At 39.0% G+C, this 12677-nt stretch overlaps 1 protein-coding gene across 3 annotated transcripts in view; it reads right to left on the bottom strand.

Annotated features, from left to right (window-relative positions):
• The window catches only part of CRYZ (crystallin zeta), a 36034-nt gene that overhangs the window by 23053 nt on the left and 304 nt on the right, over positions 1 to 12677 (bottom strand). For all 3 annotated transcript variants that reach the window (XM_047870736.1, XM_047870735.1, XM_047870738.1), the window contains exons 2-4: positions 7379 to 7495; positions 5787 to 5939; positions 1842 to 2005 (exon numbers count right to left, since the gene is read on the bottom strand). In XM_047870736.1, the coding sequence (XP_047726692.1) occupies positions 1842 to 2005; positions 5787 to 5939; positions 7379 to 7489 (428 nt within the window). In that variant the 5' untranslated portion in view covers positions 7490 to 7495. The remainder of the gene's footprint in view (positions 1 to 1841; positions 2006 to 5786; positions 5940 to 7378; positions 7496 to 12677) is intronic.

Raw genomic sequence — 12677 nt, 5'->3', positions numbered from 1 at the left:
CAGTAAACTACAGCTCAGGCAAGGAAGTAACTGGACCACGGTCATAGGGCTGGTCGTAGGACAAAACAGTATTGGCCTTGGCATACACTCCCTTTGGTCTCTTAGGACTCTGTCCCTACCTCTCACTATACTCCTACATGCTGATATTCTCAAAGGTTCTATTCTCACTCCCCTGCACTTCACTCCCTGAAGGCTTTCAGTCACTTTCATCTCATCAGCTCCCACACACAGGCTGACAGTCCCTCGGTTACATGTTTAGCCTTCAGGCTTCAGACTTTCACCTAACAGGTTGCTGATCTTCTCCATTACGATGCCTATCTTGGTTTCAACTCCAAAACTGGACTCAGCTTCCATTTGACACTTTTTCCTCCTTTTCTTTAAACATTATCCAAGCTAAAGAGCTGGAAGTATCCATAAGCTCCTCTTCTCTCTCATTGTCCACATGCAAACACTCAACCAAATAAACCTGATTTTACCCTCCAATAGTTATCCTTTCCTCTCCACCTTTTCTACTCTGGCCCGTAAGTATTATGCCTAAGAGACATTCACATAATACCCCCCTATCTCTTTCTCCATTCCTGTCACCAAATCCTGTCACCTTTCACATAGCTGACAGGTGATCTTAATAAAATACTCATATGACAGTATCTCTCCTGAATGAAACATTTCATGATCCCCAATCCCTTACAGAACCAATATGCGAGCTCTATCATCTTGCTTTTCATAATATGAAATCTATTCCATGTGATAGCTAACATTTTTTGAGAAATGACTATATTCTAGCCTAATTCTATGCCACTCTTTGCCTTGATATCTTCTATTCAACAAAACCAAACTGCTATAGCTCTCCTTAAATATCAAGATTTCCCCCCGATGCTAGGCTATTCCTATGGTCTAGAATTCCCTCCCTGCTCCGAACTATCCTTCCCCAGGATAACCCCTTCTGATTTTTTTTCAAATACATAGGGAATTTGATGAAAATACAGATTCTCAGAGGGATGCCTGGCTGGCTCAGTCAGTGGAGCATGTGACTCTTGATCTCGGGGTTGTGAGTTCAAGCCCCACACTGAGTGTAGAAATTACTTAAAAATAAAATCTTTGCGTGTGTGTGTGTGTGTGTGTGTGTGTGTGTGTGTGTGTGTTAAGGACAGCTAGGTAGCTCAGTCGGTTCAGCATCCGACTCTTGATTTCGGCTCAGGTCATGATCTCATGGTTTGGGAGTTCGAGGCCCACATTGGCCTCCATGCTGACAGTGCAGAGCCTGCTTGGAATTCTCTCTCTCTCCCTTGCCCTCTGCCCCTCCACTGCTCACACACACTCTCTCTCTCAAAATAAATAAATAAACATTTGCAAAAATTAAAAAAAATATAGGGAGATTCTTAGATCCCAACCATGGAAGCTGACCAGTGGGTCTAGAGTACTATACTTTTAAATTGCAGCAATTAGTTTCTAGGGCTAGATAACAAAGATTTTTGAACCAGGACTTTAAAATAATCCAAGCCTTACGTCTTGGCAGGAAGCCCTATCTCATCACCACTGTTACATCCCTTGTGATCCCACAAATCCCTATGCACATCTACACCACTGTACTTCCTCCATATTATACATCAATAATATTACTCTTATGTCTATCTCTCTTACTAGACTGTCAGATGCATCTTAAAGATAAAGACAGTGTTTTGCTCTTCTTTATATCCCCAGTGATTAGAATAATCTCCCAAATTAGCATAGTTTCCACTCCATAAATACTTAATGGTAACCAAATATGAGAGACGGATACATGGACGCATGGCAGGAAGGAGGGCAATACTGGCAGTATAAGCGACAGTGTATGTTATTACCTGTGGAGCAGAGCTCGATAAGCAGTAAAATATGGGATACCGATGGCAGCTCCTTGTTTAAAGTCCAGTTTTTCTGGCAGTGGGTAAACAGTGTGATCTGCTGCAAGAGCATACTCGGCATAGCCCCCAGAGATGGTGCTGGTAGTGAAAACTCTGTCACCTTTCTGGGGAAAGCAAGAGATTAATAAATGCACCAGGGATTAAAAATTATGTCAAAATGGGTATAATCCTTCATAATGTAACCATTATAACAACAAATAAGTATTTATGTATTGCTTTCTACATCTTAGCTTCAAAATGCTGAAGGTTAAAAAAATTTTTTTTTTTTTTTTAGAGAGAGAGAAAAAGCACGAGCTGGGGAGAGGGGTAGAGGGAGGCAGGGAGGGAGAGAATCCCAAGCGGGCTCTGTGCTCAGCACAGAGCCCAATGTGGGGCTTCAACCCACAATCCTGGGATCTTGACCTGAGCCAAATCAAGAGTCGGATGCTCAACCTACTGAGCCACCCAGGTACCCCTGAACATTTTTAAAGGTTTTATTCGCAGAAACAAAGAAGAAGAAAAATTAAAGGAAACAGAAAAAATAAGAGGAAAGAGAACCTCCAGAATGGTATAACATGAAGACAACTAATCTTCATTGAGATCTTACTGTGCAAGACACTGTATTAGGTGCTTAATGAGTACTGTCTAATTTGATCTTCTCAAGAGACTATGAGGTAAGTACTTTTCTTATCACCACTTTAGATTAATTCCACTATACAAATGAGGAAATGGGAGGGACAAAGAAGTTCAATAATTTGCTCAGATTAAGCAGTTAGTAAATGGCAGTTAATAAAACCATTTTTTCCCTCTGGTATACTAGGGAGAAAATAAAACGTAAGGTTTCTTCCACACACTAAATACCTGTTCTAAATCCTTTCTACATGTTCCCCCTCATTTTTCATGCATACACCAAGCGCAAGAAACTATCTGTGGATCCTGATGGTAAAATGAGCCGAAACAGGCTTCTTCCCTTGTTACAGCACCAGAAACACAGTAGACTTTCAGTAAACTCTGCTGGGTCCTTGCTATTGAACAGTGGATGTATAGTTGAGGGTCAGGTATGGCACTATGCAAGCATTCAAGCCTGTCCAACATGACCTGCATGCTAGGGAAATTAGCCTATCACTGTAAACACCTGCCCTAACTCTTCTTTCTTGAAAAAAAAAATGTAAAATATTCCTTGGAAGAAGCACAACTTTAAGGCAATAACTCTCAGTATACTTAAATTTGTACTATAAAAAAGAGATCTGAAAAAGTAACAGCACTATGCGGTGCGATAGAAACAAAAAAGCCTCACAAGGCATCCAGGAGTCAAAGACAAGCCTCACTACTTAACAGTGTCACTTGCAAATGGTCAAATATGACTGTACTAAGATCAGTACCATTTTTTTACAGCTTAAAAAGAGGTTGTACTCCTTATAATATAATTCAAATATTTTCTAGGAATTCACTATGAAAGCAGTACTTTTTGAGTTCTGTGATGGATATTAATAACAAAACACCCTCCCCCACTAAAAGCATCTTAAACTCTAGGATGACAGAAAAGAAAAGGGTAAGAGTAACTACAATGCAAGACAAAGATGATGCGCCATCAAAGCTGGGTAGCAGGAAAAGAAAGAGATTATTTCTAAGTAGAAGGAGTAAAAAACAGCTTCATTGGGAAGCTAATATTTAAGGTAAGTCTTGAAGAATAGGACAAGATTTTAAAAACTAAAGCTGAGAAGAGTCATTATGAGTGAGGGAAACAAAGTAAGTAAAGGAACAGTGGCATAAGTGTTGAGAAATCGCTGGCATTTGTGCCCAATGAGTAAGTAGTCTAACATACAGAATGTAATAGTTTCAGGGATAAAATGAAAGGAATTAAAGCTGGAGGGTAAAATCTCGTCCACCTATGCTTATAAGTTTCAGTTTTATTCTGCCAAGCGGCAGAACCAATATGAAAAAAGATAGAGAAGAGCGAGCGTGGGGTATGCAGGGAAGAGCAGCTTTACTAAAAAATAAACTACCAGGTGAGAAGGAATAGAGATAAGAATGGAAGGATACTAGAAAGGAGCATGAAATATCTTCTCTAACAACATAAGCAGTCTCAGCAATACTCTGAAATCTGCAAGGAACTAATGTTAAGAATTAACTGTAAAACAATCGATTACATTTTAGAAAACACCCTTTATATAGCAAGAATTGACTGGAGGAGGAGGGAGGGCAGGTGTTAAATACCCATTACAGATATCCAGGTAAGGGACTAGGTAGAATAACCTGGCCTATAGGCAGTGGGAATGGAAAGAGAGAAAACAGTTCTAGTAAGGGAGAGCTGAGTGGGGGGAGTGAAGAGATATGCCTCAAAGCACAGAAGTCACCAAAACAGTCACACAAGAGAGGAGCAGATCTAACGTGACAAATGATAAGCTCAGTTTTAGACATACTGAGTAAGAGGTTACCAAGGGTTGACTATGTGGGTCTCATACTCTCCAACACAACTTCCTGTGATGATGTAAATGTTCTATATCAGCACTGTCCAGTAGGGTAGCCACTAGAAACAGGGGGCTATTCAGCATTTGAAATGTTGCTACTGTGACTGAGGAATTGACTTTTTTATTTTAATTTTTAATAAGAATTTTAAATAGCCACATGTGGCTACCTTATTAGACAGCACAGGTCCACAGTTTCATAGACAATTCTAAGCTACAGATATCATATGTGATAATGGATACCATGGGGGTGCATGAGATCTTTGTGAAGAAGGTACAGGATACAAAAAGCAGAGGTCTAAGTAAGGGGCCAAGAGCACTGGGCAACACTAAGATTTGAGGATTATCCAGAGAAAAACAAGCTTGAAAAACAATGTCCAGGAGGAAGTGGGGAAGAGGACAGGAGAAAATGATGTCATAGAAGCTGAAGAAAAAAAAAATTAAGAAAAAGTAAGTGGCTGAGAGTGTCAAATGTCACTGAGAAGTCAAGAGAGATAATGACATAAAAGGCCCCATTAACTCCAGCAATAGAGAGGCCATTAGTGACATTAGCAGGAATCGTTTCAGTGGAGCGATGGGGGCAGAAGCCAGACTGCCACAGGCCGAGGAGTACAAAGCTGTAGGAATCTGACGGTCTTCCTGTGCAGAGGCCACGTTAATCTTCTCTGTCTCAGTCCAATTTTGGTAAATGTGCTGCCAAAGTTGAGCAGGTCAGGGAATTATGAGAAAAGGTGCTGGGACATGAATATACTATCTGTGTTTTATATTTCTTTTGGCATATAAATAACAAAAGCCCTGATCATAACATTTTCATTGACTCAGTCACCTTGATCTGAGTCAGAGCTCTAAAAATGTATAGTTGACCTTGCATTTTTTTCATCTTTTACTCATTATTCAAAAGAATTAGCTTTCCCTTTATCCTATGAAACTGAATTTATAAAAGGAATGAAACATCATCTAGGCTTGTTTTTATCGAGAGTTAGGAAATAGTATAATTTCCTTGCTTATTTTCTTTCTTACATGTTTCTGCTACATCAAAAGGATCAGTTGAATTCTATGAGGGGAAGTGAAGATACAGAATTTACCCAGCACTTGTCCCCAAAAATGCAAACAAGGAAGACACCTAGACAAGAGGTAATCTCTTTTTTGAATAGAGGAGTCCCCCAAGTGGCAGAACTTGTGTAATGGGGACTTTTATTTATTTTTTTAAGTTTTTATTTAAATTCCAGTATAGTTACCATACAGTGCAATATTAGTTTCAGGTGCACAATATAGTGACTCAACACTTCTGTACGTCACCTGGTGCTCATCACAACAAGTAAACTCCTAATCTGTAATGGGCCTTTTAAAGATTTATATACAGACACATTTGAAAGCTATGTCAAAATATTTTAAGAAAAATATTTCGCCAAAATAGAAATAATTTAAAATGTAATACCTTGAAAGTAGATGCATTATCTCCAACAGCTTCTATTACCCCAGCTACATCTGAACCAGGTGTATAGGGTAAGAGTGGTTTTATCTTGTGAGTACCAGAACGAATATATGTTTCCACTGGGTTTACACCACATGCATGGACCTTGATTAGAACCTGCAACGCCAATGTATTTTAGTTAAAACAAAACACTAGGCATTCATTCAGCATTATGCTAGGACTATACAGATTATGGGAGCTATAAAAATGGAGGGGGAAACCTCGCCTTCAACAAGTTCACATTACAGTTTTGTAAACCAACATATAAATAAAAAGATAAGACAGAATGGTTTATGTGCGCAAAACATTTTGGGAAAATAGTAGTGGAAATATTTAAGAAGTCGTGTGGCACAAATCTCTATGTGCTCATCAAACCTATCTCCTCCTCCTGGGTATGTGGGAAGAATATTACTTCTTGGTGCCTTTAGTTATGAGGAGCCAAATGATTGAGTTTGGGCACAAAATGATGAGAACTACTCTCAGGGCTGGCCCATAAAGACCTTCTGGGCAATCCTCACTGTGCCTTCACCCCTTCATTAGAAGGGACCTCAGAAGACAGGCATTGAGGGTGACAGAGCCACAGTGATGGAGGAAGCCTGGGTCCCTAAATCATTTTTCAAGAGTCACCCGCAAACGTTTTAGAATTCTGCAATGCAGTGAATGAGAAACAATTTTCTATTGTTGAACCATTGAGATTTTGAGGTTACATCTACCACAGAAACTAATTTTACCTTAATTAATACCTAACGATTACTTCTGGTGCAAGAATAAGAGAAGGCCTTCCAAGGAAAGCAGTATTTGAGCTAGGCCTTAAAAGAAGAGTAAACATTCTTTCAGAATGGGAGAAAAAGGACAATTCAGGTAAAAGGAATAGTATGTGCAAAGACAGAAGGAATGAAAGGGCCTCCTGGGGAGACCAGACAATCCTCTGGGGAGACCAGACAATGCTGCTTGTTATAGCACAGTCTACTGAGAAGGAGCAATAAGAAATGAAACTCTAAAGCTAGGTTATGGCCAAACTGTAAAAACTCATAAGGTTCAAGTTTCGTTAAGGAAATGAGACTTAAGAGTTACGGAAGGTGCAGTAATAAAAATACATAATTTTTAATGAGAAAGTATATCGTTAAAGTCACAGGAAATGATTAAACTCTCCATTTAAATTCCCTTAAATCATATATGGAAAAGCATGTATGCAGAAGAAAATTATTTTCCTACTGTGCACAAAAAAGAAATCATGGAAGTTTGTAATAGAATAACTTGTTCAACAATACTTATGATTTTATCCAGAAAAAATCAATTACTGCACTGCATAGATGATTCCCAACTTCAACAATTTTCTTGTAACAGGATATTTTTCCTTTTCATAGATCTACCTCACTAACTGTCATAATTACGTTCTCTTTGTCAGACCTCATATATATCATCAGTATAAACTCTGTCCTAATTCAATGTCTTTTACAAATTATTGTGAGTCTGCTTCTTTTGGACATTAAACTGATGTGCTGGAGACTCACACTCAGTGTAATTATTGCCTGTTTTTATGTCATTATATCTACCTGGTGGTCTTTTGGAGTTGGTACTGCCACATCCGACTGGAGTTTCAGCACTTCTGGTCCACCAAATTCAAAAACTCTAATTGCTCTCATCAATTTCAGTCCAGTTGCCATGGTGACCTAGATACCAAGAAAAAAAAATTATGTATTGTCATATGCATCTAAGCTACCATTATGTTTTTTTTCCCCTGGAGGGGGTAGATCAAACAATTTTTCAAACAACAATTTAAATCTTGAGCTTACACAGATCTCATTTCATGTTTAAGAACCTTTCATCTTACAAATCCTTCAGCTACAAAGCAAAATACTTCATACTACTTCCTGTAGGGATTCAGTGCCTTCAACAGGGGAATCAAACATGCAAATAAAAACATCTGGCTAGACATAGAATGATATAATATCTTAGGTTTCTTTTTGTGTAAGCTTGTGCTGCAACATCTTAGAAATTTTAGGAGCTGATGTTAAGTTTTATTAACATTAGAAAAATAGACCTTCCGTTAGATTACGAAATATTTCAAACATACAGAAAAATATGAAGAGTATTTATAATAAACACATTTACTTCCCACTCTGCTTTACCAAATCTTAATATTTTAAAAGCCCAGAACATTATAGACATAACTGAAGCCTCTGAACCCTTCCCCAAACCCATTTATAGCCCACCCTTTTAAGAGGTGATTATTACCATAAACTCAGTGCCCCCCATTCCTAAGTATGATATCATACCACTACTACACATATATTCATTAGTCAAAAATATGTGCTATTGTGTTGCATGTTCTCAAACTTTATTTAGATTGGATCACATTGTACTTAATTCTGCAACTTGCTTTTTCCTCTCAACATTAAGTTTTTGAGATTTATCCATGGTGAAACACTTGGCTTTGTGAAGTTCATGTACTCTCACAAAAGAGGAAAACATTAAAAACTAAAAATACTTCTTTGTATGTAATCTTTTATAAATTGTAAGGGTCATTTGCAGTTAACCTTTCTGTCCTACCACTGTTGTTATTTTTGTCTACCACTGTTATTATTGAAATGAAAACTCAGAGCTAAAATAAACTCTAAAAAAAGGTAAAGGACACTTGAATATAAAAATAGGTAATGGGGCACCTGGGTGGCTCAATCAGTTAAGTGTCTGACTTTGGCTCAGGTCATGATCTCACGGTTTGTGAGTTCAAGCCCTGCGTCGGGCTCTGTGCTGACAGTTCACAGCCTGGAGACTGCTTTGAATTCTGTGTCTCCCTCTCTCTCTGCCCCTCCCCTGCTCATGCTCTGTCTTTCTCTGTCTCTCAAAAATACATAAATGTTAAAATTAAAAATAAATAAAAATAGGCAATTATGGAAATTTTCCATACCTACAGAGATGTAATGAAAGGCTTTTGACTGTATCTCCATAACTTTGCTTGTGTGTTATCACTATTTCTTGAAATTAACCACATCAAGTATTTAGTTAGATTCTGCCACCACCTAGAACATTGTTGCTAACTTTTGGAATAATTATATTCATCAACCATGAATAGCTGAAAGATCAAAAACAGTTGCAGAGGAGCACCTGGGTGGCTCAGTCAGTTGAGCGTCCGACTTAGGCTCAGGTTATGATCTCGCAGTTTGTTGAGTTCAAGCTCCGCATCAGGCTCTGTGCAGACAGCTCAGAGCCTAGAGTCTGCTTTGGATTCTGTGTCTCCCTCTCTCTGCCCCTTAACTGCTCACACTCTTTCTCGCTCTCAAAAATAAATAAACATTAAAAAAATTAAAAACAAACAACAAAAAAAAAACAGTTGCAGAAACTAGGACTTGAAAGAATTCAGACTTTTACCATATTGAAGCTCAACACAGGGCTACTTAGAGTACATGCTAATGATAAAATGTCACTGCATGTACAGGAGGTAATCAAGAGCATTTGGATAGTGTTATTAATGGAAAGTTCTTGATCTAATTAATCAAAAGTTGTATCATTTTAAAACCCTTGAAGTGATGCAATATAGTACCTAGCACAGAGGAGTAAGTAAATATTCCATTGCTAGAAGGCTGTTTAGCAATGACACATCCTGAAGGGAAGACCTCAAACACAAGGAGGTGGAAGCAGACAGACAACACAAGCCTAAGGTCACTGTAGAGCAGTGAGGCAGTCCTGAGGGTGACACCTGTGTGGAGTGAGGACTAGGAAAAGGCAGTTCACTCCGTAACTACCAGCAGTCTCACTACTATATTTCTATTTGGGTCTTCACTCAGGCTGGGTATTTGTTAGACAAGAAAGTGAAAATGCAAAGACCAGGAAACAGAAACAACAGCAACAAATGAAGGTTGCTCTGATCAGAGTTTTCCATTCTGGAAATAAGAACACAACTTTTTTTTTTTTTCCTTTTTGTCTTCAGCACAGTTTTATAGTAAGAGTATGGGCTTTGAAATCTGACAGCTTTCAATATGAATTCCATCTATAATCATTTACTAGCCATATGGCCTTGGGCAAGGCAGTCAACTTTTTTGAGCTTCTTCATCTGAAAACTGGCTAACCACTCAGGGTCACTGTGCTAGGGACACAGCAAGCATCAGGCACTGAATCTGGCAAAAATGTTTACTCTTACATATAATAGATATCATTATTCCTTTCCTATCTATTTTCTCCTTTCCAATTTCTTACTGATTAAAATACTCTTGATTCTATAATTCCATAATCACTTTTGATTGTAAATATTTGTAAGACTCAGATTATAAAAACAAGACCTTGGCCTCAAAGAATTCAGTCTAGAGAATCCTTGACACATTAACATCAAACGTTGTTATTCATTCAACACGTATTTTGTGAACATTGAGTGTAAGCGAGGCACTGTGCTAACCTCAGAGAATAAAAAGGGCAAAGAGAAAATGTCCCAGCCCCGCTTCTAGCTCCTGCTCACTCTGTGCTCTCATTCCTTCCCACAGCTACATACACTATGTAAGATCTGTAGCTCCTTTTCCACTTTCTACCTAATTCCTACCTATTTCCTTCTTTCAAACACTTGCATCTACCTTTTCACCAACAGAAAATTATTATCATTATTATCCTCAAAGAACTGCAGCAGTAATAAAAGCAAAATTACCCTGAAATAGGATCTGTCAAAATTATCTAGCACATACATTTCCCCTGCTACATTTGACATCTACCAAGTTGGGAGAAAAGAACAAAGGAAGGAGGATACTCATCCTTAATAATGGATTTAGAAGACCCTGTTGCCTTGTCCAGTACTGCCATCTTATCCTATCCAGTTTGTAAGGAGACAGGGCATAACCTTGACAGCGCTGTCTTCTACTTTGCTTCTGTCCATCTTATTTCCCACTGAGCCTTTGCCACTATGATTGATTAGGCTCCAATCTGCACAAATTGCCTTTGAAAACCCCCTCAACTACCCACAGGGTCATCATCTGCTTCATAATACATAAGGTGATAAGTCAAAAGGAATAATAAAAAGAATAAAATAATACAACACACTAATAACAATTACAATTCTTAAACCCCTGTAATACTTGAGTTCTTCTACAAAGCATGCCTTTCATGTTCATTGGGATAATTATTTTCACCATAGGTTAAAAAAAAAAAAGCAACCATTTAATTGTATGCAGAAATGGAAATAAAATCACCATCCATTTTGTGGATGAGAAAACATTCCAAGAGGTTAAGAGGTCACACAAAAGCAGAGTGAGAACCCAAGTCCTCTATCTTAAGTGTTGTAAAGTGATTTTTCTTCCCTTTACTGTATAATCATTTTCATCTCATCCTTTGAAATGTTGGCATAGAGGAGCCTTAATTTCTTAAAAATATACTTTATAATGATGATAGCTGAGACAGGCTGAGCTAGAAATATGAAATTCAACTAACCTGAAGGTAGGATTACATATTTTATGATTAAGGCATCTGCTCAGAGTTTGAAATTTTCCAAATGCCTAGAAGTTCGGGAGATCTACTGTTGATACACAGAACATGACTCAATTAGGAAAACTAATAATTTTCTTATCTGTAAAATGGGGCCAGTATCCTCTAGCAGAGGATCCCTGTGAAGATTAAACTGCAAGAGCACACAGGTGAGTGCTTCAGAGCATGCCCAGCACGCAATAAGCTCTACTATTCAGGTTAAATCATTTGCATGTCAGCAGACCTGCTACCCTGCTAGTGTATTTAAATATAAAATTTAAACCAGAGGATCCTGGTTTAATTTTTGGTTGTACTTTTTACCTATAAAAAGTTGCCAAGTATATTTTGCAAATCAGAATTTAAAATTCTTCCTCAAATCTTTTCTATGCTCTGTTTCAATTGTTTGGTTTCAATAAAAACTAAAGGGATAGGGTAAATGTTAGAAATATATGTTAACATGGAATGAGGAGATCAAGTCACAAAGTCAGAGCAAAGGCACAGTATGAGAGAAGAGCATTAAGTGAAATTAAGAATTGTTGGCAAGACATAAAAAATAAGAACTTGGCAAGAGAATCATTACTAAATGTGCTGTTGATCAAGAAAGACTTATGTAAGCCTTTTTTTTTTTTTAATTAGTCTTAAGCCAGAAATACTAAAAAAAAAAAAAAATAGAAGTACCCTAAGAAAAGTCTCTCGAAGGCTGTAGGTTACTCCCCTGGCCTGGATCTCAGTGCCCACTTCTGATAAGAGGGGGACGGTAGGGTGTGGAGAAGGAGTTGAATGGATAATTCCAAACCCCTCCACGTTCTGGGAAGAAAAGATTGGATGGAACTGGGCAGGCAGCTCTCTGGGTTCAGGAAGAGTTCAGTGGGATTTGTTGCTGCTGACCAGACACGGTGCGTGCGGCTGGCTTCAGTGAGAATTGCACAACCTTTCCCGCTGGCAGTCCAAACTTTAGCCTTTCAACAGTTCAAATATTAACACATTCCCTGGTCACTGAGGTTAAGTCTCATCTCGGAACTAAGTGAACATCAAACGATGTGTTTACGCAGTGTTCTTTAAGTTTTTTGCCTTTGAAAATGATTTCAGGTGGGGGCCACGGGGCACGGGAGGCCACAACACTACGCATTTCTCTCCAACAGTAAGACAGCAGCTCTGATGGCAGAGCCGACATAGGGCCGGACTGGAGCTCCGCAGACGCAGGCACCACGAAGGACAAGCCGTTGCCCGCCGGGCTGAGCACAGGGGCCACGCAGCCAACGCGCGCGGCCGCGGGAATGCCCACGTCCAGGCCCGGCGGCGAGGGCAGAGCCAAAGGCGCCCTGCTGGGTGCAGCGCAAACGCGGATCTCACTGGAGACCAGGGCCGGGAGGTCGCGGCCATCAAGTTAAAGTACCCGCGCGATTTACG

This window comes from Prionailurus viverrinus, chromosome C1, assembly GCF_022837055.1.
Source record: "Prionailurus viverrinus isolate Anna chromosome C1, UM_Priviv_1.0, whole genome shotgun sequence".
NCBI lineage: Eukaryota > Metazoa > Chordata > Mammalia > Carnivora > Felidae > Prionailurus > Prionailurus viverrinus.
Note: the sequence above shows the minus strand (reverse complement) of the source record. Positions and strands in the feature narration are given on the sequence as shown.